Source organism: Pygocentrus nattereri, chromosome 20 (genome assembly GCF_015220715.1).
Source record: "Pygocentrus nattereri isolate fPygNat1 chromosome 20, fPygNat1.pri, whole genome shotgun sequence".
Taxonomy (NCBI): Eukaryota; Metazoa; Chordata; class Actinopteri; order Characiformes; family Serrasalmidae; genus Pygocentrus; species Pygocentrus nattereri.
This window is the reverse complement of record NC_051230.1, coordinates 29,199,105-29,224,217: the sequence shown is the minus strand read 5'-3', so window position 1 is coordinate 29,224,217 and position 25,113 is coordinate 29,199,105. Positions and strand designations below refer to the sequence as shown.

Below are 25,113 nucleotides of genomic sequence, written 5' to 3'. Positions count from 1 at the left end.
CCTGTAAACTGTCTGAAGCTTTGAACCATCTAAAACAGTCACATTGAAACATTACACACTGGTGACATCTGCTGGTCAAGTCGTGTAAATGCATCATAAAAAAAGGGGGGGGGGGCAGATTTAGTGTGTTTTCAAATAATCATGCCTGGAGTGCTGTTGTTATTTTTATTATTTAAAGACTGGATTTCCTTTTTGTTTTAAAAACAGTGCAAGGGTGTTCTTGTTTCCAAATAAAACATACTTAATAGAAAAATAATGCTAGTATTTATACAAATGACAAGACCACATCGCCCAGTTATTTAGAATTTGAAACAGTGTCCCACACCTTTACAGGACATTGCATGATGTTTCCAAATGCACCTGGCCCAGAACTCAAGCTCAGTTCATCCCAACAGCCATCAGTGTTTATTATTATTACAATTCTAAAATAACATTTTAGACACTATTAGTCCATTTTTAGACCCATTGACAAGAATCAAAGATGTGGAGCCATGATGGCGATGTCCTGTATAAATAAAAATAATGGCTTAGTATGGTCAGTATGTAGGCATGATCACCTTCCCATGCCTCATTAAGTCATGGCCACGCATTGTTTTAATTTATATGGAATGCCACCCTCAGCGCTCTGTAAAAATATGTTACTGTTTCCATATAAAATATACATCACAGGAAAATTCTACAATGATTTGTGTAAGCGATGGGAATATTTAGCTGTTTCTCCAGTGTCCTTTATCGCTACGTTTTCCCTCCTCTCTAACGCAGCGAATTCATTTCACCAGCTAATAATGCAGATAGAGCTGGATTATCTATGATTGTGTGTTAGATCAGGGGAAAACAGCAGGGGGCCCTCAGTCCCTTGATTTAGACTCACTGTCCAATGTCCCAGTGTCCAATTGGCTATATGATGAAACTTTCACTCTTTTGGTAGCATGAGATCATTTCCCTGTACTTTGACAGCCATGTGAAGCAATTCAGGGACAAGGCCTATTTACATGCAACAGTCACATGGAACTTTCTTTCTTCCAGCAACTTCATCTACTGTAATTTTCAACCTTTGGCTCTCAGGACACTTGCCACTCTACGTAAACATAAAGGCCATTAGGAGAGGAGAAAATGGCTAGCTTGGCTAAAAGCACTCCAACAAACGCTACAACTAGCTGGGTAGGCTTTCTGATTACCATCAAATGACCATTTGGGAATGTTATTGTTCGGTGTGATTCTGATGAATGAAACTGATCAAATTCAGTGCAGGGAAACGAGTATTCAGACACTTTTGCTTGGTTATTTAATACATTGTGGTGCATTAATCCAGATCAGATTTGCAGACATCGTTTTGACTTTGTACTTAAAACCCACAATGAAGCATGATGGTGGGAGCATCATGATACGGGGCTGCTTGTCTACAAACGCTAGAGGGATATTACACATCACTGAAGGAAACATCAGTGGAGCAATGAAACAAGAGGTAATCGAGGAGAATCTCATCCGTCAAGAAAGAGGGAACAGTGGACGTTTCAGCAGGAAAATGACCCTAAACGTACAGTAAAGATAAGACATCTAAAGAAGGTGCAGGTGATTGCATGGCCCAACCAGTCTCCTGATTTCAATTCCATTACAAATAAATTCCACAGGTAGCTACTTCTTACCGTAGATGTACTGAATCTGCAATTGCCAATTACTGCTTGCCAAAAAAGCAATAAGGAATAATGTTGGGTCTGTATACTTCTTTGTTTTTAAATCTCTGTTTATTCTTATATTCTGTTTATTCTGGAATACATACATTTTGTTCACACTTGTAAGTGTAAAGTCAATGAGCATGTGTATAGATTTGACATGGATATATTCACTGAAAGTATATTAACTGTTTAAACATGTCCCTTCACTGTGTATAATGCTATATCACAGTTCCAGATGATATGTTAACTGGCATTAATAAAAAGAATGTCTTACAAGCCTGATATGGCTTGTTGTGCTTGGACTGCTCTGTTTTTATCTCGTAAAATTACACCCAAGGAAACCTTATACAGTAGCGTAAATGTTACCTACGTTTCCAGAAATTAAATTGACTTTTTATTTATTTGATTCATTTTGAACTTACAAGCAATTTCAACTGGCTGGTCAGTAACATTGCCATTAACTGTTGGGTCTGAAATGGCACTAATAAAGAGCCCAAAACAGAACTGTTTTATAAGCATTATGTCAGGAATGCCAGTATAACAGCATAGCATTATAGATATACGTATGACTTACCTCTCATTTTAATTGGCTGCTTTATTAAACCTGGGACTGTTTTCAACTTTGCGACTATTCTCAAGTACACTGCAGGAGACCTTATCTTATACAATGCAAATTGAATTGTGTGAAAGTTTCAGCATGTAAATCCAGCCTCAGATGAGCTCAGTAAGTGGGTGGAGCTACTGCGTGGCATGCGCTTCAGCAAGAGTGTGTGCAGCGCCAGAGATGGCCTGTGTGACGATGGACAGGTGTCTGTGAGCCTGATTCCAGTCCTCCTTCAGTCCAGTAGCCAGGGCCTTCTCTACAGCATCCGCCAGGCCTGGAAACGTGGCCACTCCCGATGACCTGGACGCCCAGATCACGTGCCTGGAGGAATAACACTGAGCATTACAGCTTCCCTGAGGATAGTTTTTCTGACAATTTAGTGAGTACAGTTTTGGAAGAGCACTTTGGAACCCGAACCCTAACCCTAACCTGCTGAGTGAGTTGACAGGCTTAGAAGGTGAGGATGCTGTAAACAGAAAAAACTTTGTCAATGACGATCACAGGCCACTACTGGAAACCCCTAACTTGTAGCTTCACTGTGTTGGAGTACAATTAGAGACACTTTTGCATGCATTGTTTTAGCCATTCTCTTGCCATTTATGGCAAAACCTGCTGTGCTGAGAATCATCTACCACCCAAATAATAGCTGGTAGTGGTCCTGAGGTCAGAAACTGACTAATGATGAATGGGGTTTATAAACTGTGCAGCAATAGATGGACTACAGTCTGTAAAGGCACACCTTATAGTAAAGTGGCCAGGGAAAGAACAAGGTGGGTGTTTCTAATAAAGTGGCCAGTGTGTGGAAGCACAAGGTGGGTGTTTCTAATAAAGTGGCCAGTGAGTGGAAGCACAAGGTGGGTGTTTCTAATAAAGTGGCCAGTGAGTGGAAGCACAAGGTGGGTGTTTCTAATAAAATGGCCAGTGAGTGGAAGCACAAGGTGGGTGTTTCTAATAAAATGGCCAGTGAGTGGAAGCACAAGGTGGGTGTTTCTAATAAAGTGGCCTGCTCAACCAAACAGACTTACATGGCTAACAAATCAGATGCTTGCAGCCACCAGTAGGCATGACGCTATTAGCGTGATGCTAACTGGAGGCTATTCACTTTCCATGTCCCTGTGTACTGTTCTTTGAAGTGTTGTTTTAAGGCCTCTGAGCGATACCTGAATGCATATTTGTTTGGGAACGCCAGTGGGTCCACGAATGCTCGGTCCAGCAGCATGAGCTGGTCATTAATCCTGCGGGCTTTCAGAGGCCTGTAAAACAGAGACTGCGTTATGTAAGAATTTTTGTTAGCATGAAAGAAGCATTTACGCCTCAAAAAGAAATTCTGGCTTGATGTTTAGGTCTCAAATGCAAAATCGGCATTATACTGATGATGCCTGATGATGCCATGATGGCAGTAGTAGATTATTCAGTCACGTCCTCAGAAGACACGTCTTTCACCAAGTTTTGACTGAGTTCTGTTTGAATGCTCTTTCAATGCGCTCACAATTAGATTAATCTGCAATTACACACTTCCACCAGAGAGGTCTCCAAATCAGCTTTTAATTTTCATTTAATGCCTTAGAGTTTGTCTGTTTCATCTGTTTTGATCTCTTATTTTATAACAGTCTCCTTGGTATTGTTACTGTAGTGTGTAGAGAAGGCTTTGGGTGACTGGACAAAACAATACTTACGTTTCATTTACAAGGTCTGAGCTGCGGATGACACTGTCCAGATTTGTGGCTGCATTTCGAAAGGACTTCACTGCCTCTTTTAAGGGCTCTGGGACAAGAAAATGTTTATTAAGCCACCCTAATGCCTGTATAAATGACTGGTTATGGACTGCCTCCCAAAATGCTAACTCACTAGTGGTGAATGACCTTGTTTTTATAGGGTTAACTGACATGGTAGTGCTATGGTTCTGTGTGTGGCGCTGCTACTAGTATATCAGTTTAATTTTCTACCTATGGAGATGCTGTTGGCCTTTAGGTGTTCTTCAAAGTTCTTCACGGCGGCACTGAGGTAACCCTCTAGACTCTCAGCATAGTCACTGCAGTTGAATGGCAGCAGGAAGCTGTCGGCCAGTCGCAGCAGGACGTTCCCCGCTGTCCTCGCTACTGTCTGGTGACTGGTGAAGCCTTCATAAAGAGAAGTGTGATGTGATCAGGGGGAAAACATTAATATGGATGCACTGTGTTTCACCTCATGAAGCCTGTAATCATTTCCCACAGTTATTGAGTCATGTTAGTTGCAGAAAAATGGAAAACATTGCTGTCTTGGCATTATACTCAAGTCCAGTGGTTTTCAAATTCTCCTCAGGGACTCCCAGAGGGTCCAGATAAAGCAAAAATGTAGACCGTTTTTAGGGTCCACTGCTCTAATCTTCAAGAAATAATGATAACGATGATGTGCAAAAAACATTGCCCAGGGCAGCCAAAGGGGACTTTTTTGGGCACACCTGGATCAATGAACCTGGACGCGTAGTCAAACGTGTCGTAGGCTGTGTGGTACGCTGGGTAGATCCGTGCTCTCGTTTTGCTCTGGGGGGAAAAATAAGTAATAATTCATCATAAGCATTAAAGCAGAAAGTAATGAAAGATGCTGTAGGAATACTGTTATACTGTTACTGTAATACTGTTACTATTTGTTGTGTTTCTTTATCTAAGCACTGGATCTACAAGGCTGACACAATTATCTAATGTTATGCATGCTACAGATTATATTTGCAATTTTTTTGTTTCTTTTACTAAGTAATTGATAAGCTTGAATTAATATGTTTATGAATAGAAATAACAGTGAGTGTGTTTACATGCACTTAATAATCTGATAACCACAGAAAATCAGATTTTGTCAGTAATCCATTCGAGTAATCAGATAATGAGGGAAACTCCAGGTCTACATGAGTCAATATTTTATCAGATTTCTGCTTTGCAACCGGCCAATAAACTCACAGAAGAAGATGTGACATAAACATAATATTAAACTCAAACTTCATGCTGTGGCTTTTTGTAACATTGTGCCACTTTAACTGAAAATATAACATACATCATCTAGAAGATGAGGAATAGTTTAATCTTTCATTTCATCAAGCATATATTTGATTTTAGGATCGTGTTTTGAGAATTTGAGAAAGGAACTCATCAACAAAATTTTTTATGGTTATAATCAAACAACAATGAAAGGAATCATACCCGGTCATAGGTGTAGGATATGTCCATAGAGGATATTCCCAGGTAATGGATAAATGGAGCGTAGTCACTTCCTGCTCCTGTCAGATATCCCACACTGTGGAAACAATCAACAATGCCACCAATCAGAGTGGAACAAATTTTATAGTCATATATTAATGTTATAATCAATTTTAACCTCTACTTTCACTTTCGCTTTCACTTTCCACAATTAACTGGCAGACCTCCTAACCTCTGAATCAGTAGTTTATGCGGTAAGGAAATTTACTAGTTACTTTCATAATGGTGTCTTTTTTAGTGTAATAAGCAATAAAAAAAAGTTCTGTTATTACAATGAATATTATAGCTGTGATTCAGGCGCAGGCACAAGCTGAAGATAAGTACAGCAGATCATCACAGCTGTGATATTATTCACAATTAGACATGATCTCTATGGCTTCTAAATTCTGCAAAAAAATCAAAAAATCAAAAGTGCTTTCAGGTTCAGCTCAGCTTTTTCAGTATTCGCTGGATTAGTCATTGTAAAGTATTCCACAGCCTATTTTGCTGAATTGTATTCTGCTCATTTCTGGCTACTTCCAGTTTGTTTAGTCGTTCCATCATTCAGGCTCACTTTGAAGCAACAACAGATTCAGAATTTCATGTATGTCTGCTGTTACAATCTTTGTCAGAATCTGAATCTGAACAGATGATCTGCAGGTCAAATATTATCTTATTGAAGTTATTGTAAGTTATACATTATTGAAGAGTCCATTCACTAATGTAGAAACATAAGCTGTGTCCCAATTTAGGGGCTACATCCTTCAGGGGCTGATTTTGAAGGCCGACTGCGTCACAGCAGCCTGACTATGCTGTCCCATTTCAAAGGCTCCTTCATTTGTGGCCGAGAAATGTGTCGTTTTTTTTGCATGGCTGCGAAGGATCCAGTGATTGGATCATTCGCCAGCTAACACTGAGCTTCTTTGTGTAAAAGATTTGAGAACATGGCAGAGGAGAGAACAGAGACTGAGAAGACACTTTTAAATGTAAATATTGGGTTTAAACTGAGTCAAATAGCAAATAACAGTCGACAGTTTGTGACTGAAGTGCCCTTGAGCGAGGCACCATGGATAGGGCTGCCCACCGCTCTGGGCAAGTGTGCTCACTGCCCCCTAGTGTGTGTTCAATTGTGTGTATGTGCTGTTTCACTGCAAGGAGGCGTTACAATGTGGAGGTGAAATTTCCCCGTTGTGGGACTAAGAAGGGTCACTTAACAATTAACATGTTCAAAAAAGCAAATATGGTCTGAAGAAAAACTTATGCTACTGTTTTTTTTGGGGGGGGAGCAAGAAGCAGACAGAGAGATTTATAAGACTGTGAGAGAATCTCCAGTTCTAAAATCAAAGTTTGTGGCTCCATCTTCAAAAAACTTTAAAAGAACTTCACAGGAGCAGTGTTTCCTGATGTAACGATAAGGGTGGGAACAGTGGAAATCCACCGTGGAGCAGACCAGCCTTTGAAGGACACACCTTCGTAGACAGCTTCCCCCAAAGGATGCTTCCCCTGAACTGGGACACACCTATGATAATGGCTGCAGTGTAACTTGTTACTTAGCAACCGGTGCTCAGCGCAATGATACAAGTTTTGTGTAAAAATGAGTAGAACGCCTCTCAACCAATCAGATTGTGCTGTTAGAACAAACTGCTGTATGAAGTGGAATGAAAAACCTCATGTTTAGTATTACTAAGTCATTTTTCTTTACTATTTAAAAGGGATGTAACAGTACAACATGTTGTATTTTATCGCAGCATATCATATTGCAGCTTGTGGTTAGCATGTTAGCTTGGTCATCCCAACTATTTAAATGCAATTAGAAGAATTTCCATTCAGGTTCAAATCTGCCCCTTCGAATGTAAAGGGCTGTTTTAGTTTCCACAAAACCAAACTGTTTCCTGATGTTCAGATCATGATAAAGAAGCTTTTCTTCGACTTACAAGCACAAATGTGGCTTAGAATCTGCATTTTCAACAGACTTTCTCCACTCGTTTCACTCAGCTTGAGTGAGAAGTCATTTATACCAAATTGTCAACTTGTTTTTGTTATTGCCAGTAACTAGTTAAGTGTTAATGCAGAGAAACGCTGAGGTACGTTCACTAAAATACAACGGTGATAGATCAGAAAACTCGTACTCTGGTATGAGTCCATAAGTGGGGCTGGTTTTGTTGAAATATTTGATCCAGTTATCGTACACAGACACAGTGTTGGAACCTGCTGCCTTCACCTGAGAACATAAATAAATGAAATGTTAGTAAAGTAAAAAGCAAAATACTTAGTTGAAGTGGTTCTCAAATACTTTCATTTAAATTAATCAGCAGTAGTCGTATATAGAGTATGAAGTCCTGTGCTTACATATAATAAATATACATAGAACAAAATTACTTTTATATTTATTTATCTTTTTTCTTTCAAAATAGAAGTCTTTTCTTTTTCTTTGGAAAAATCAAGGCTTTCTAAGTAACATATATGTGTAGGTATATCATCCCTTTTGGATGAAAACCTTGTATCTCAATTTTTGTGTCTTTTTTTATATTATGTCAAAATTCATGACCAACAGAAATGGTCCATCTAATTACTTAGAATAAAATCTTATTAGTTTCCATTGAAAGTTTTTCACTGCTTTTCCTTTAACTATAAAGTTGCTTTTTTGGAGATACAAGGTTTGACAGTGATTGTTACATTCATTCATTGTTAGATTTGTTTTTTACAATCGAAAAGTTATTTTTGCATTCAAAGGACATCCCCCATCTGTTTATGAAATATTTATATCAATATGCCACTTTGAACAAGAAACAAATCATTTAAAAAAGCCATGTTTCATGCAGTAAAAGGATAAACTTAAGAGGTTTTATGCAAGTGGCCCCTGGTCTTAAAATATAAGGAAATAATAACAGTAGAAGGGGCTTATAAATACTGGATACTAGGAAAAAAGATAAAAATCTAATACATTTTTGGGTATATTATGTTTGAGTTCAAACACTCACCTGTTTGGAGGCTGTAAGTATAACATTCTCTGCGATTGGGGATGCAGAAGCTCGCAGAGTAGCATTAGCTGCAGGACAAGACACAGTTTTACACTGTCATTTAAAGAAAGGCTTTTATTATGTAAGGAAAACCTCCATGGATATTTTACGCTATATCTTTTATGATATTTATTTTGTGCCTAGCTTTAGAGTTCATGAAGATAATCCACATTTGCTAGTCTAGGTGTAAACTGATCCATGCTGTCTAAGCTCTGCCCACAAATGTAGCTAGTACTGTTTTGAGTGTGTGTGTGTGTGTGTGTGTGTGTATATATATATATATATATATAGGGTTCAAAGTGACCAACGACTTTGTATCCAACCGCCTGTGTGAGCCAGACTGAGTCATTTGCTTATTAGCATTGCAGTGTATACTAGGCTTACATCACATATCAGTATCAGCTGGTTATGGATGTTGGTATCTTTTTATGAGTACAAGTAAATGCTCTCTGTGTCAGGCCAATACCTGGTATCAGTATTAGTGCATCTCTAAACTCATGATAATGATAATGATGTAGATAATATGATTTCACAATGTTAAAATAATAAAAGCATATATTTATATTGCCCACTCGTTTATGTACTACCTTAACAGAGGGGTTGGCAACGTGAAACTTTTTACTGCCCTATTGCAAAAATAAAATAATCCTCCTTTGCAGTAAAATACAGTTCTGCTGATCATTACAACACAGTTTTAACAATATATTGTCTTAATCGCTGGAGTTCACCCTTTAACCCTGAAGATCGGTGAGCAACAATCTTGCCTAGCTAGTGCAAAAACGAAAAAAGAGAAAATTTAAGATGAACATCAATAATTTGGAAACAAATGGACTTTTTTGCATTTATAATCACTCCAGCTGGTTTCCTGATACGTTTAATCTGCAGTGAGAAATTCAAACACAAAGTCACAAAGCTGAAGTTGCTTCTCATTTGTCAGCTTCTTGCTCGAATCTTCCCATTCCACCTTAAACAGTGCAGCAGCTACAATCTGGCATCTCAGACACCATTTAAGGTGGAACAGGAAAATTTAAATTAGAATCTGGTGAATGAGAAGTGACTTCAGCCTCGTAAAGTCCAACGTTGAGAGAAATTTCAAAAGAAACTATTCTACTTTTATGGAAAGTTTCCTGCTGGAGATGCAAGAAAAGCTAAAGCTTAAGGCATAGCAAAGTAAGTTTTTGTTTTTATTATATTTTAGCCTGTACTAATATATTAGCACATACTGAGACATATTTACAGCCAAGATGGTAAAATAGACATAAAATGTTGTGGCTCCCAAGATGGTTTGAATTTCGTTGAAAGGATAAAATGGCTCTTCTTAATATTTGGGTTGCTGACCCCTGGTTTAACGTGATTACTTGGAGAAGGTGTAGATTTACATATCCTATCAGAATTTCTATAAATCCCACCATTCAAGCCGCACCCACCAGTTATTTTGCCCAAAAAACAAATGAAGGTAAGTGAATAATACTCAAAAGACTTGAATCTTACCGAACACAGAGATGTCCACATTGATGTAGGCCACTGTTCGCTGGCTGAGTTTGCTTATATACTCCTGCAAATGTTACACGGCAACAATGTTTACCACATTTTTGTAAATCCAAAAATTAAAGACTGATTTTGGCACTGATGCTTTTACCTCTGCATATTCAGCAGATCCAATCAAACCAAACTCCTCCGCTCCCCAGCTTCCAAAGATGATTGTGCGTCGAGGTCTCCATGTTCCTTTCAAAGAGAAACAGGTCCTAAATTCTAAGACTGACTAAACACCTGTCATTTATTACCTACATAAACCTGCCTAAGTCTGAATCATTTCAAGTTAACTGTTTGTAATTCGCTACTTTATGGTTTATGGAATCTGAATGAATTTAAACAGCTTACCTGCTTTCACCCTTTGGCCCAGGATTCTGCTGATCTCCAGCATGACTGCTGTCCCACTGCTGGGGTCAATGGCCCCATGGACCCAGCTGTCTCTGTGGTTACCATATATCACATACCTGTCTGAACACACATTAAAACATAACTCAAAAATACATTGAAACATAGAAAAGTCAGAAATGGAAAGTTACATAGTTGATGTACAGATTCTTCAGCATAATTTAAGATGGGAGGTAGTGTAACGTGATTTGCTGGTATTTGGTTGGCCAATTTATATGCATAGAACTGTTTTTCCTCCAAATTCCTAATAACTGTGACAGAAAGGTCATAACCCAAACGTTCACATCAGTGTTATGTTAATGGCACTGCACTCACTAACAATAACAAAATACCATACAGCCATGTCTATTAGCAGGTTTGTTATTCCATTAGCATAAAGTGGATTAGTACAGAAATGCGGTTATTGTGGGAGTTCTGGCTTCAGCCAAATACAAAAGACCATTCACTCCACAGTTATTACCATCAGACTGTAGAACTACACACACTGCAGATTCATACTGGATTAAAATCGCTCCACAATTATTACAGTCAGACTGTAAAACTACACACACTGCAGATTCATACTGGATTAAAATCACTCTACAATTATTTCCATCAGACTGTAAATCTACACACGCTGCAGATTCATACTACAATAAAATAACATCTCTTTAGAAATCACTAAAATTATAGTATGTGTCTAGGACTGACTAATCCAGCTCCAGAACCGCTTAAGTCAAAGGTTAGTCAGATGGTGCTGAGCTAGCTTACCTGGCTCCACACTGCCCCAGATCACACCCATTACATTTGCAGAATCCCTCAGCTCCCCGCTGTTGTACACATGCAGCTTCACCTCACTGGAAGGCAGATTGACAACTAAAAATCAAAAATCAATCTTCCCAGAAGAGGCTATTTTAACCACAAAGGGGAACAACTCCTTATTAATGGACATGGTTTTGGAATGAGATGTCCAACAAGTTCATATATGATTGATGATCAAGTGGCCATATACTTTCTTTTCTACAGCCACTGATAACATCTCTGGTTTACATTTTCATCTATCAGTCTTTTGAGCTAAATCAGGTATATTAGTACAGAGAAAACACAAATTGGCTTGCTTATTAGGACCCCCTACCCGTTGTTGAAGCGAGATGTGGAAGTGAATCCTGGCCCACCAAGGTTGTATATGCAGGGAAAGGAGCCTTGCCAGTCCGCAGGCGCTGCAGTTCCACCAAGCTCACTGTAATACATAACACATGCAAGTTTTTTAGGCCCTTAAATGTAAATATTACAATTCACTACACGACAGACAAAATAGATTATCACATAGATTATTAACACAATAGTATAATCACATGAGTACAGGAGACACAGGCTGGAAGATCAATCAGACCAGCAGAAGAACTTATATTTTATATTTATCATCAACTGCTTAGTCCAGATAGGGTCGCGGTAGCAGTTGGGAGAGCAGAGAATCCCAGATGACCCTGTCCCCCACAACTTCCTCCAGCTCATTCCCAGGGAACTCAGGCAGCTCCCAGGCCAACTAGGAGATGTAATCCCTCCAGCGACCACAGGGTCTTATCCCGGTAGGCCATGCCTGGTACACCCCCACCAGGAGGCTTCCAGGGGGCATCCGAATCAGATGCACGAACCACCTCAGCTGGCTCCTGTCAATGCGGAGAAGTTGTGGCTCTACTCCGAGATCCTCCCGGATGGTCGAGCTCCTCACCCTATCAAATAAAGTGTAGTCCACCACCCTGCGAAGAAAGCTCATTTCCACCACTTATATTCGCAATCTCATTCTTTCGGTCATTACCACAGCTCATGTCCATAGGTGAGGGTCGGGATGTAGACCGACCGGTAAACAGACTTTGTCTTATGGCTCAGCTCCCTCTTCACCACTACAGTCCAGTACAGTGACTGCATTACTGCTGCCACCTGTCCCAGCCTGCAGCTGATCTCACGATCTCTCTTCCCATCACTCGTGAAAAAGAACCCGAAATACTTAAACTCTTCCACCTGGTGCAAGTCCTTTCCCCTTACCTGGAGTGGGCATGCCATCCTTTTCTGGGCTAAGACCATGGATTCAGATTTGGAGGTGCTGATCCGCATACCAACTGCTTCACACTCAGCTGCAAACTGCTCCAGTGAGCGCTGGAGGCATCCATGTGGAGGCATCCATGTGATCCAGCCAAAAGAACAACATCGTCTGCAAATAGCATAGCCACCCTCCAGCCTCCACACATAATGCCGTCCTGACCTCGGCTACACCTTGACACCCTGTCCATGAATATCACGAACAGGAGTGGAGACAGGGCACAACCCTGTCATCAATCCGTGAGAGGTTGAAAATCTGTTCCATTGTTCCATGGTCGGGACGGAATCCGCATTGTTCCTCCTCAATCTGAGATTCAACTATAGGTTGAAGTCTCCTTTCCAGCACCTTGGCATAGACATTCCCAGGGAAGCTGAGCAGTGTGATACCCTGATAGTTGGCACACACCATCCAGTCCCCTTTTTTAAAAATGGGGACCACCCATTCTGCCAGTCCAAGGGTACTGTTCCTGAGGTCCATGCAATATTGCAGAGGCACATTAGCCATGACAGCCCCACAATTTCCAGAGCCTTAAGCATCTCCGGACGAATCTCATCCACCCCCGGTGCCTTGCCTATATCTAGTTGGTACCTCTCAACCTCCCACACAAGCTCCAGCTCCTTCCCCCCAGTGAGGTTACATTCCACGTACCAAGAGCCTTTCTGCCGCAGGGGCCTAGGCCACCAAGGGCCCCCTTGCAATCTCCCACTGCCTGTGCAGCACTGCACCACTCCCCTATGCTGGACCTTGTGGGTGGTGGGCCCACATGGTCTCCCCAAGTTGCTTCTTCAGGCTGAGCCTGGCCAGGTTACATGGGCTGCCCAGCCACCAGGTGCTCACCGGGAGACCTGGCTCCAGGGGTAGGTCCTGGTGACCCTCTACTGGGCAGGGTGCATCAATGTTTAAACCTCTTCCAGTCCAATAACTGTCTTGCAACTTTCTGTATCCCTGCAACAAGAATGGGCAGGGCTAACTGCTGCAGGATGAATGGTTGATCCTTTGTAAGCATATTCATGGTTATGACATCAGTGAATTCAACACAGGCTATCTTTGACAGCTTTCTACTCACCATATTAAGATCTGGGCATCTTCGAACCCTATTGGCTGGATCGGAATGGGTGGAACGCCGTTGATGTCCGTCTCAGGAATTCTATATGTGTCCTCTGAAAATGGGAATGTGTTGGGTGAGCTCCAAGACACACAAATGATGGCAAGTGATGAACACAGAACATAAGTTACTTTTAGCAGCCAGGTATGGTGTTAGTGGGTCTCCAAAGTCACTTGTGTAACTGCCTCTCTCCACGCCAGATGGAGGGAGGTACCAGGAATTGGGGTATGTCTCATTATTGTCGTTCATCAGACCGTCATTCATGTCGTAGGGTTCTGTGTAGACAAGTACCCCAACCACCCCGAATGGAGCCGCATTAATCGCCTGTATAGTTAATAACACAACAGGTATAGAGGAAGGTCAACAGACAATCAAAAATTAATATATAACATGCAAAAAGTGTAATGCTGGGCTGGTTTTGTCTGTTACATTTCCATTAAATTGGCATTCCAACTTAAAACTATAGTTTAAAATGATATTTGTTTCATTATGCAGCATTTTGTAGTGCAGCATCACATCACCCAGACTCATCCATTTGACAAAATAAATATTTTATATTGTTTGTATGTCTTTGTGTAGGAGAACACTGAAATACATTGCACATCCACTGGGAATTCCTGTGGTGTCACCCAAACGTCACTTCTAACCACTGTTCTATAGGCTAATAAATACAAGCCAGCATTACTGTCATTCTTACATCGGTTGTTGAACAAAGTCATAAAGCAGATAGTAATTCTATGAGACAAACTGAGCAAGGAACTAAGCTGCTACCTTGCTGACTTCAACTTTTAGCTTGTCCTTTTCATCTGATGAGTCATTTCAGCCATTTAAGTAATCCATTCTCTACGCTGCAAAGATTCAATGACACTTACTAAAGTTCTACAGCTTCAATAACGTTTATAGGACTTCATAAAACATTAGTTATCTAGCTTCTTGCACTTACCTGCTAATTAAAAAGCAGCCCCTTAAAAAATGCTAACTTGTATAAAAAATGGCTGTGTACATATGGTGGGGGTGCTTGGAGTGGGAAGATGAAACATGATATATTGGTTAATATTTTTCCCACCTGCTGCACAGTGACGTCAAAAAACAGAGGATGTTTTATGAGGTAAAAGTCATCACTTTTGATAAACGATTACAGAGCAAAATGATTTTGTCTTGTTTTAACATGAAACTGGTCCTTGGGTCCCCATTTGGTCCACATTTTGCTCTATGTATTGTGTGTTGGGATGCTGAAAATTTATGGAGTATTTATGGACACACCCGAAATGAAGTTAATTTGAACAGTTCTTATGCTAGTTAGCTAAATGTGGCTAGTTAAATTTGACTACTCTTGACCACTGTAGCAACAGACAGTGATTTCTTTATTGAGTTTTATTAGCTAAACAACAAGCTTTCACCACGCATATGGTTAGATGGCTAGCTATCTAGGTGCATGGTTTAGGCTAACTTGTGGTGCTTTGATTAGCTAGCTAACTTGAGGCATGTGGAATAGCTAGTGAGCTATGTCAATGTTGGAAGCTACAGTAGTTAAGAGTAGTAAAGAGGTTCACTGACCACATTTGGCTAGTTAGCCTAAGAGCTTTCCAAGCCAACATGATTTCAAATGATGTTTGTCCACAAAACATGATGGCACTTTTGTTTTTTTGTTTTGTTTTGTTTTTTGGGTAGACTTCTTTTCAGTTATCTAGAGGGTACTAGAATGTCATTCTGGATCATCCCAGCCAAATATATACCCCGAATTTGTGTGTAAACTTTCTATTTTCTTACTTTTGCCCCTCGTCCTGCTCCTCCATATCTGACGATGGCGATGGTGCCCCTGAGGTCAATTGTTCTGTTCAAATGTTCGTAGTCACTCACTTTCCCCTGGTTAGCATACACCAGCCTTCCCTGAGTACAACACAGAATTATAATAGTAAAGTAGTAGTGCAAGATAAATTGATAGATGACCAAATCAAAGGTCTTGGTCTTGGTCATAAGGTTTTATGAGCTGTGATAATCATACAAGCCAAATAAACATTACAATACATTATTTTTACCCCCATAACAACTTGCAGTAACATAAACTAGGTAGAGGTTAGATGAGTGAGGTTGATTTTATTGTACTGTTATAAATTGTGAATTACAGTACAGATGTAATAACTTCCAAGGTCTCTCAGGACATTCCAGAAAACAATAGTGTCTAGTAAAGTCTGTTATCATCCTGCTATCTCTTATTCAATAGCTTGAGTTACACTGAAAGTGTCTCTTATGGTGGAAAGGTCAGAACGTGAAGTTTCATAAGAATTGTTCAAAGACACAACATGGTAGATAAGATGAATGACTAAAGAAACAGTGAGAAAGATGACTTAACATAAAATAACATCCATTTATGCCTTCATGTAGAAACTAGGGATGAATGACATGGGCGAAATATAATACTGGAGTTTAGTGGCTGTACGGTGTCCTCCACAAATAGTGGCAACCTGAGTAAACATCCTTTTGAACCTTTATTCAAAATACTAACGAAAACCTAATCTTTATTTCTAGAAAAAATATCACAAAATAAATAATCTCTCAAATCTATGTAAGCACAATTGTTGGCAGTCCTTCATTTGATACTTTATACAGCCTTCCTTTGCAAAGATAACAGCTCTGAGTCTTCTGGTGTACGTATGGCAAAAGATCTGAGACCATTCCTCCATACAGAACCTCTCCAGAACCAACAGATTCTGAGGTCCACAATGTGGACTCCCCTCTTCAGCTCATTTCACAGGTTCTCTATGGGGTTCAGCTTAGGGGACCTAGCTGGTCATGGGAAAACCTTGTTTCTTTGTCACTGAACCATTTCTGTGTGATTTTGAGGTGTGTTTTGGATCATTGTCCTGCTGGAAGATCCAAAGACGGTTTGTGTGTCCTGGCTCAGACAGGCAGGTTTTGATTTAATATCTGCTGGTATCTGATGGAGTCCATGATACATTGTATCTCAACAAGTTGACCAGGAGCCTTGGAAGAAAAACAGTTCCACAACATCACATGTCCACCACCATACTTCACAGTGAGGATAGGGTACTTTTCTGTCTACGCCAAACTCATTTCCAATGTTTGGTGCCAAAAAGCTCTATTTTGACCATAGAACCCAGTCCACTGACAGGTCCAGTAACATCTGGCAATTGCTTGAGTTTGTTGGTCCTTGACAGCAGTGGATTACATCTGGCAACTCCCCCAGCTTGTGGTTATGTAGGTGGCATCTGATTGTAGCTTGGGAAATATTCTAACCCCATGACCTAACTAATATCTGCAATTCCCCATCTGTGAACCTCAGAGATTCTTTGTCCACTTGACCAATCCTCCTCACTGTGCGTGGGTCAGTACAGACATACCTCCTCCAGTTGTCTCCATCTTTAGTTGTTTCAAACGCCTTAATTGCTGCCCTAATACTAGAAGCTGTGAAGCAAGAGCTAAGGCTAAATCCCATTATGCATTTATGCTTATTTTTATTCATAACTTCCAGTAAATTATTATGGGCAATTTCACCACTACATATTGGGGCCGTTTACTGATTCACAGACAGTAAAACTCCACTGCCTGTGAGTGAAACTGTCCCTAATACAAACACAACTGCCAGCTCTTTCCAACTGACTTACATCACATTAATATTAATATAACATTAGGTCTACATACAGCCTAGGAAGGGTACCTTGGCATGTCCAGCAGGTCCATAGGCAGCGTATGGCTGCACCACCTCCGGGTCATCCTGCTCTGGATAGTATGCCTTCTCTTTCTCCTGCACTGTGTGCAGCACAGCATCATCAGGATTCACTAAATTTTGAATAAATAAAAAGACCCATTAGAATTTTTTTACAACCCCTATTCCAATGAAGTTGGGACATTGTGTAAAACATAAATAAAAACAGAACACTATGATTTGCAAATCCTTTTCAACCTATATTCAGTTGAATACACTACAAAGACAAGATATTTAATGTTCAAATGGATAAACTTTATTGTTTTTTGCAAATGTTCATTCATTTTAAATTTGATGCCTGCAACACATTCCAAAGAAGTTGGGACAGGGGCAACAAAAGACTGGGAAGGTTGAGGAATGCTCAACATGGAACATTCCACAGGTGAACAGGTTAATTGGAAACAGGTGAGTGTCATGATTGGTATAAGGGAGCATCCCTGAAAGGCTCAGTTGTTCACAAGCAAGGATGGGGCTTAGTGAACAACTGCATGAGCAAATGGTCAAACAGTTTAAGAATGTTCCTCAACGTGCAATTGCAAGAAATTTAGGGATTTCATCATCTACAGTTCATAATATCATCAAAAGATTCAGAAAATCTGGAGAAATCTCTGCAAGGCAGAAAACCAACACTGAATGCCCGTGACCTTCGATCCCTCAGGTGGCACTGCATTAAAAACCGACATCATTCTGTAACGGATATTCCCACATGGGCTCAACACTTCAGAAAACCATTGTCAGTGAACACAGTTCGTCGCTCCATCTACAAGTGCAAGTTAAAACTCTACCATGCCGCCGGCTTCTCTGGGCCTGAGCTCATCTGAGATGGACTGACGCAAAGTGGAAAAGTGTCCTATGGTCTGACGAGTCCACATTTCAAATTGTTTTTGGAAATCATGGACGTCGTGTCCTCCGGGCCAAAGAGGAAAAGGACTGTCCGGATTTTTATCAGCGCAAAGTTCAAAGCCAGCATCTCTGATGGTACGGGGGTGTGTTAGTGCCCATGGCATGGGTAATATGCACATCTGTGAAGGCACCATTAATGCTGAAAGGTACATACAGGTTTTGGAGCAACATCTGCTGCCATCCAAGCAACGTCTTTTTCAGGGACGTCCCTGTTTATTTCAGCAAGACAATGCCAAGCCACATACTGCACGTGTTACAACAGCGTGGCTTCATAGTAAAAGAGTGCAGGTGCTAGACTGGCCTGCCTGCAGTCCAGACCTGTCTCCCATTGAAAATGTGTGGCGCATTATGAAGCGCAAAATACGACAGCGGAGACCCCGGACTGCTGAGCAACTGAAGTTGTACATCAAGCAAGAATGGGAAAGAATTCCACCTACAAAGCTTCAACAATTAGTGTCTTCAGTTCCCAAATGCTTATTGAGTGTTGTTAAAAGGAAAGGTGATGTAACACAGTGGGAAACACGCCCCTGTTCCAACTTCTTTGGAACGTGTTGCAGGCATCAAATTCAAAATGAGTGAATATTTGCAAAAAACAATAAAGTTTATCCGTTTGAATATTAAATATCTTTTCTTTGTAGTGTATTCAATTGAATATAAATTTAAAATGATTTGCAAATCATCGTATTCTGTTTTTCTTTATGTTTTACACAACATCTCAACTTCATTGGAATTGGGGTTGTACATCATTTTCTATGAGATTACTACTCAGGGACATACTTTGTCAGCCAGTTTTCCTCAGATTAGCCCAGCCCTGGAGACACTTTCATTTACGCAAAACTTTGGTCAAATTACATGATTTGTTGGGTGATGTGAAAATAAGTTAACATGTCATAATAAACATGATATATATTTAATAAAATAATATGTACATAATAAAACATAAAATATACCATTTTGGAGTTTTTTTCTGGGTATTCCTTTAAAGGACTCACATCATGGAAAACCAAATTTTCTTAACTATTTTTGAAACAACACATTTTGTTGTAGTATGTAAACACAGTTTCAACGCCTACTACTGACCTCCCAGGCCATACAGTCCATATGTGTGCAAAAACAGCATATCGCTGATACAAAACCTTGTATCTCCAACATGGTAACTTTACAGGACAAAGAAAAAACCTACTTTATTTTTAATGTAAGTCAATTTCAATGTAAGAGTGGAGGGAGGTGCACACAGGTGGATTATATCCTTAGCAGGAGATGCCACCTAAAGGAGATTGGAGATTGTAAAGTGGTACCAGGGGAAAGTGTAGCAAGGCAGCATAGGGTGGTTGTCTGTAGAATGAGATTAGAAACAAAGACGAGGAAGAGAGTGAAGACAGAGCCAAAGATTAGATGGTGGAAGCTGAAGGAGGAGGATGGTTGCAGGCAGTTCAGGGAAAAATTGCAACAGGCCCTTGGGGGCAGTGAGGAGCTACCTGAGGACTGGGAAACAGCTAAGTTGGTGAGAGAAACTGGCAAAAATGTGTTGGTTGTTTCATCTGGTCAGAGGAAAGAAGACAAGGAAAGTTGGTGGTGGAATGAGGAAGTCCAGGAGAGTATTCAGAAGAAGAAGGCAGCTAAGAAAAAGTGGGATAACCAGAGAGATGAAGGAAGTAGGCAGGAGTACCGTGAGGCTAGTCGCATAGCGAAAAGAATGGTGGCAAAGGCAAAGGCTCAGGCCTATGATGAGCTGTATGAGAGGCTGGACAGTAAAGAAGGAGTAAAGGACTTGTATCGTTTGGCTAAACAGAGAGATAGAGCTGGAAAGGATGTACAGCAGGTTAGGCTGATAAAGGATAGAGAGGGAAATGTACTAGTGAGTGAACAGAGAGTGTTGAGTAGATGGAAGGAGTACTTTGAAGAACTAATGAATGAGGAAAACGAGAGAGAGAGGAGGACAACGGGGGGAGAGATAGTGGATCAGGAAGTGCAGAGAATTAGTAAGGTGGAAGTGAGGGCAGCTTTAAAAAGGATGAAGAATGGAAAGTCAGTTGGTCCAGATGACATACCTGTGGAGGTATGGAGATGTTTAGGAGAGGATGCAGTGGACTTTTTAACCAAGTTGTTTAACAAAATCCTGGAGAGTGAGAGGATGCCTGATGAGTGGAGAAGCAGTGTACTGGTCCCCATTTTTAAGAACAAGGGTGATGTGCAGAGCTGCAGTAACTACAGAGGTATAAAGTTGATGAGCCACACCATGAAGGTATGGGAAAGAGTTGTTGAAGCAAGGCTAAGGCGAGAGGTTCAGATCAGTGAGCAGCAGTTTAGTTTCATGCCCAGAAAGAGTATCACAGATGCAATTTTTGCATTGAGTGTATTGGTAGAGAAGTACAGAGAAGGTCAGAAGGAGCTACATTGTGTCTTTGGGGATCTAGAGAAGGCATATGATAGGGTGACAAGAGAGGAACTGTGGTACTGTATGAGGAAGTCAGGTGTAGCTGAAAAGTATGTTAGGGTGGTGCAGGACATGTATGAGGATAGTGAGACCGGGGTGAGGTGTGCCGTTGGAGTGACAAATGGTTTCAAGGTGAAGGTGGGGTTACATCAGGGATCAGCTTTGAGCCCCTTCTTGTTTGCAATAGTGATGGAAAGGTTGACAGATGAGGTCAGGCAGGAGGCTCCATGGACCATGATGTTTGCAGATGACATTGTAATCTGTGGTGAGAGTAGAGAGCAGGTGGAAGAGAATCTGGAGAGGTGGAGGTTTGCACTGGAGAGGAGAGGAATGAAGGTCAGTAGAGACAAGACGGAATACATGTGTGTGAATGAGAGGGAGGCAGGGAAAGGTGAAGATGCAAGGAGTAGAGGTCATAAAGGTGGATGACTTCAAATATCTTGGGTCAACCATCCAGAGCAATGGACAGTGTAGAAAAGAGGTGAAGAAGAAGGTGCAGGCAGGATGGAGTGGGTGGAGACAGGTGTCAGGACTGATGTGTGACAGAAGGATAGCAGCAAGATTGAAAGGGAAGGTTTACAAGACAGCAGTGAGTCCTGCTATGATGTATGGTTGGAGACTGTGGCTCTGTCTAAAAGACAGGAGGCTGAGCTGGAGGTGGCGGAGATGAAGATGCTGAGATTTTTGTTGGGAGTGACAAGGATGGACAAGATTAGAAATGAGCAGATCAGAGGGACAGTGAAGGTGGAGCAATTTGGAGAAAAAGCCAGAGAGGCCAGGTTGAGATGGTTTGGACATGTGTTGAGGAGGAATAGTGGATATATTGGTCAAAGATTGTTGGAGATGGAGCTGCCGGGTAGAAGAAGAAGAGGTAGACCTCAGAGAAGGTTTATGGATGTAGTGAAGGTGGACATGGAGATGGTTGGTGTAAGAGTAGAGGAGGCAGTGGATAGGGCAAAATGGAGGCAGATGATCCGCTGTGGCTACCCCTAAAGGGAGCAGCCGAAAGAAGAAGAAGGTCATTTCTTTTGATCCATTCATCATGAAATTTACACTCAATGTGAAAACCAACAACTGAAAAATGTCAAAAATGGAGATGAAAGGTTTTCTTCCCGACAATAACGATATACTGAATTCTTTGATTTTGTGATGTCATGAAAAAAAAATTATTTACATATAACGATCACTTTAGACTATAGTACTTTAGCTCCGCCCACTCATGCTGAAGTGTTTCAGCCTGAACAGCTTTTTGAATGAGGCAGCCGATCAGAACAAGGGTTATTTACATACATTAGGCACAGCAAGAAAACACACACACTTTCTACGCTGCTTATCCTTTAGGGTCACAGGGGGAGCTGGAGCCTCCTGCAGTCACTGGGCAGAAGGCCAGAAACACCCTGAACAGGTAGCCAGTCAGTAACAAAACAGGCTGTTAAGTAAATTTCATTTAAAGGATACAGAAAGGGTGGAAAATGGTGAAGCTTCAATGAATTACAACTGTTTTTGGTGCATAAAACAAGACTATGTGCCCTTTAAGGTTTACAGTGCAACTGGACAGTAGCTTAAAGGGCCCATATCCTACTTTTTTCTTGTATTCAAATTTTCCCGCTGACTTTACTTTGTAATGCTTTTGAGGTTTTATGTATGACAGCCAAACAGTCATAAATCACTTTTACAAGGCCATTCCAACCTCTCTTTGTTACTGACTGGTATATGTAAATGAGCTGTGCTCTGATTAGCTTCAGTGTGAATGGGCGGAGTTAAACCACTGTAGGCAGAATGGGCAGATATAGGGAAATGCATTCATGGCATCACAAAGACAAATTCAAAGCAGGCTGTTTTTGCAGCTTAATTATCATATATAGACGGTATGGAGTGGGGGGGTGAATGATACTGTTAAAGTTATTTTCATATAACATCAAACTTTTTCAAAGCCAAAAAAGGAAGAAAAAATCAGTTCTTCTCAATATCGAGGCCTTTAATTTTTCTATTTCTCTGTTACTGTGCAAATTAACTAAGGATTAACAGGTTAAAGCTGTGATTTGAGAGTATGTACATCTATATAATTGTCTAATCTATGATCTATAATTGTTAATCCAAACAGGAAATACAGACCATTTTATACATAATCCCTAATTTCAAGGCACTAGACACTAATTGGACTGTTGTTTCTCAGCCTGCTGTTTGTTGATGCCTCGTTGGTTCATGCCCAAGAGCGTTAAGGCCAAGAGTTGATTCTAGATGTGCTGTTTGCCAAATATCAAAGACTACCATGAAGAGATAAAGAACAATAACAACTGATTTCTGGACTAGTAGCATTAAACTCAGGACTCACCCACAGTGACCTTATTAGGCGTATCCTTGTTAGGAAAGGACAGATAGACCCTGTAATCCTCCCTCCATGCAGCGTCCAGACCACTATCCTTATCCTGCCACCTTCTCAACATGAACTGAACTGTAGCTTCATCCCCGGCAGTTGTGGCCATGTGGGGCACCTTGGTTAGCTCCCTATACGAAAAGAAGCATTCTTAGCTTGTCAGAGTCATGTTGCTATATTAAAGATGACTCCCACCAATTATTCAAAATATCTGTAGAATTTAATCATGAATATGTAAACAAAGTCATTCGGAGTGGTTTGATGTGAAGTGCTGCATTGTAGAGAAGCTTATTGACTCTTTACAGTAGTGGTGATGGGAACCAGACATTATGTTGTCTACAACTCAATATAGTAATTTTATTCACTATCCAGAACCACCATTGAACCTACACGTGCCTTTTAAGTTTTTATATGGAATGTTGATGTTGGTAAAATATTGGTACGTTACATAAATATGCTTTCTTTGGTCTTAAAACCACCTGTATGCACCTATCTGCCATGAATGGATAAAAAAAATATGTTTTAGGCCAAAACGTGGTCTCAAATCTTATGTAAAACAAACAAGCAGGCACCAGGAAACCTATTCATTCTGGCACTAAATTTCTGTGAGGGAGCTTTTTGAGGCATTAAACTCCTCTGTCTGGTTCCTATCACCACCACTGTAAACAATGCGGACTCAAGCTCTCTAGAATGGAGCATTTCATATCAAGCCACTCTGAATGACTTTGATAACATATTAATGATTTAATAATGCCAAAATTTTCCAAAATCCATGCAATTCCCATTTAATTTAAAAGACACTTGAGGTAGCAATCATCTGGTCTACCTTGGCGTCCATCAGTTTTGGCATTCATGCTATTTATTTAAACCCATTGACCTTCTGCCATGCATAATCACTACAGCACACCCTGATGAGCATTACTTTGAATTCATTCACTTGAATGACCATTTAATTGGGAACTAATTCCCAACTTAATACTCACTTCAGGTTCTCCTCAATCCTCATGTTGTCCACCTCAGCGATGAACTTCTGGATGAAGTCCTCATCCACATCATGAGACAGTTCCTGCACCCACTCGGGTGCTGAGCTGCCCTTCTGGATGCCAAAGTGGCCGATCAGGATCCCCACGGTGAGGACGGCCAAGCCTGCGAAACCAAACAACAGCAGCTTCTTCAGCATCCTGGAGGTTCCTCACCACGGCGCTGCCAAGGAGTTACCACGTCTGCTGTGAGCACGGATTTGTGCCCCTCCAAACAGAGCCTGGTGCTTCTATGCTGGAAGGTAGTGTTGAAAGAGTGACGTATGGAATGTCGTGGTTATGGTCAAGGTCAAGTGTCAAGGGAGGGTGAAAGGTATGATGAACAGGTGATCCTAAAAAGCTCATCCACGATAAGGATCAATCTGGCCAGGTCATAAAGTTTACTAATTAACAGAGGGGGGTTAAACTGCATAAACTCATGTTCAAGTGTAAGTCTGGTTACAATGAAACCATGGCTTGAGTAGAGTTATATCATAGGGTCTTAAACTCACTGACCTCTTTATAGTGGTGGTGATGGAACCAGGGGCGTGATGTCTACAACACAAATACAGCCATTATAGCCACCAGTGAACCTACTGAGTTTATACAGAATGTTGATGGTAAAACTTTGGTAAATCTGCAAAAAAAAAACCAAAACATTCTAGGAACCATATCTGCATAAAGGTAATGTGATTAAATATCGACTCAAACAAATGCAAAGATAGCTATGAATAACAACCTGAGGGAAAATGTACCAGGTTCTCAAGTACAGAGTTCCCTATAGACTTGCAGTCCAACTCCTCAGAACATTCAGTACATCTATCTACACTGAACTTAAGTTTATGTTTTATTCTCCTTTTTAGGGGTCATTTTAGTCTAAAACAAAATACTAAGCTTAAAATTTAGAGGTAACTACAACAATAAAGCAGAACAGAATAACATTAAATACATTAATGAAAACCAAGGAAAAGGTAGATTCATTTCATCACCAAGAAGTGGAATTATTATTTGAAAATTC

General features: G+C 40.6%; 1 protein-coding gene across 1 annotated transcript; it reads right to left on the bottom strand.

Moving 5' to 3' along the window:
* Nucleotides 1–1,738: 1,738 nt before the first annotated feature.
* Nucleotides 1,739–24,366, bottom strand: naaladl1 (N-acetylated alpha-linked acidic dipeptidase like 1). The gene is made up of 19 exons (XM_017709638.2): nucleotides 24,060–24,366; nucleotides 23,035–23,207; nucleotides 17,312–17,433; nucleotides 15,403–15,522; nucleotides 13,764–13,956; nucleotides 13,594–13,687; nucleotides 11,562–11,666; nucleotides 11,198–11,283; nucleotides 10,391–10,510; nucleotides 10,149–10,234; nucleotides 10,001–10,064; nucleotides 8,471–8,538; nucleotides 7,619–7,710; nucleotides 5,454–5,547; nucleotides 4,721–4,802; nucleotides 4,227–4,400; nucleotides 3,957–4,044; nucleotides 3,441–3,533; nucleotides 1,739–2,601 (listed from the first exon to the last, which is right to left on the bottom strand). The coding sequence occupies exons 1-19, from the start codon at nucleotides 24,254–24,256 to the stop codon at nucleotides 2,415–2,417; spliced, it is 2,238 nt and encodes a 745-aa protein (XP_017565127.1). The 5' UTR covers nucleotides 24,257–24,366; the 3' UTR covers nucleotides 1,739–2,414.
* Nucleotides 24,367–25,113: the final 747 nt, after the last annotated feature.

Coding starts and splice junctions, on each gene's coding strand:
- naaladl1 (XM_017709638.2), bottom strand. CDS start 24,256: ATGCTGAAGAAGCTGCTGTTGTTTGGTTTCGCAGGCTTGGCCGTCCTC. Junction 8,539..10,000: donor TGTGGACATCTCTGTGTTCG/GTAAGATTCAAG, acceptor CTTGTCCTGCAG/CTAATGCTACTCTGCGAGCT. Junction 5,548..7,618: donor ACTTATGGACTCATACCAGA/GTACGAGTTTTC, acceptor TTGTTTCCACAG/TGTGGGATATCTGACAGGAG.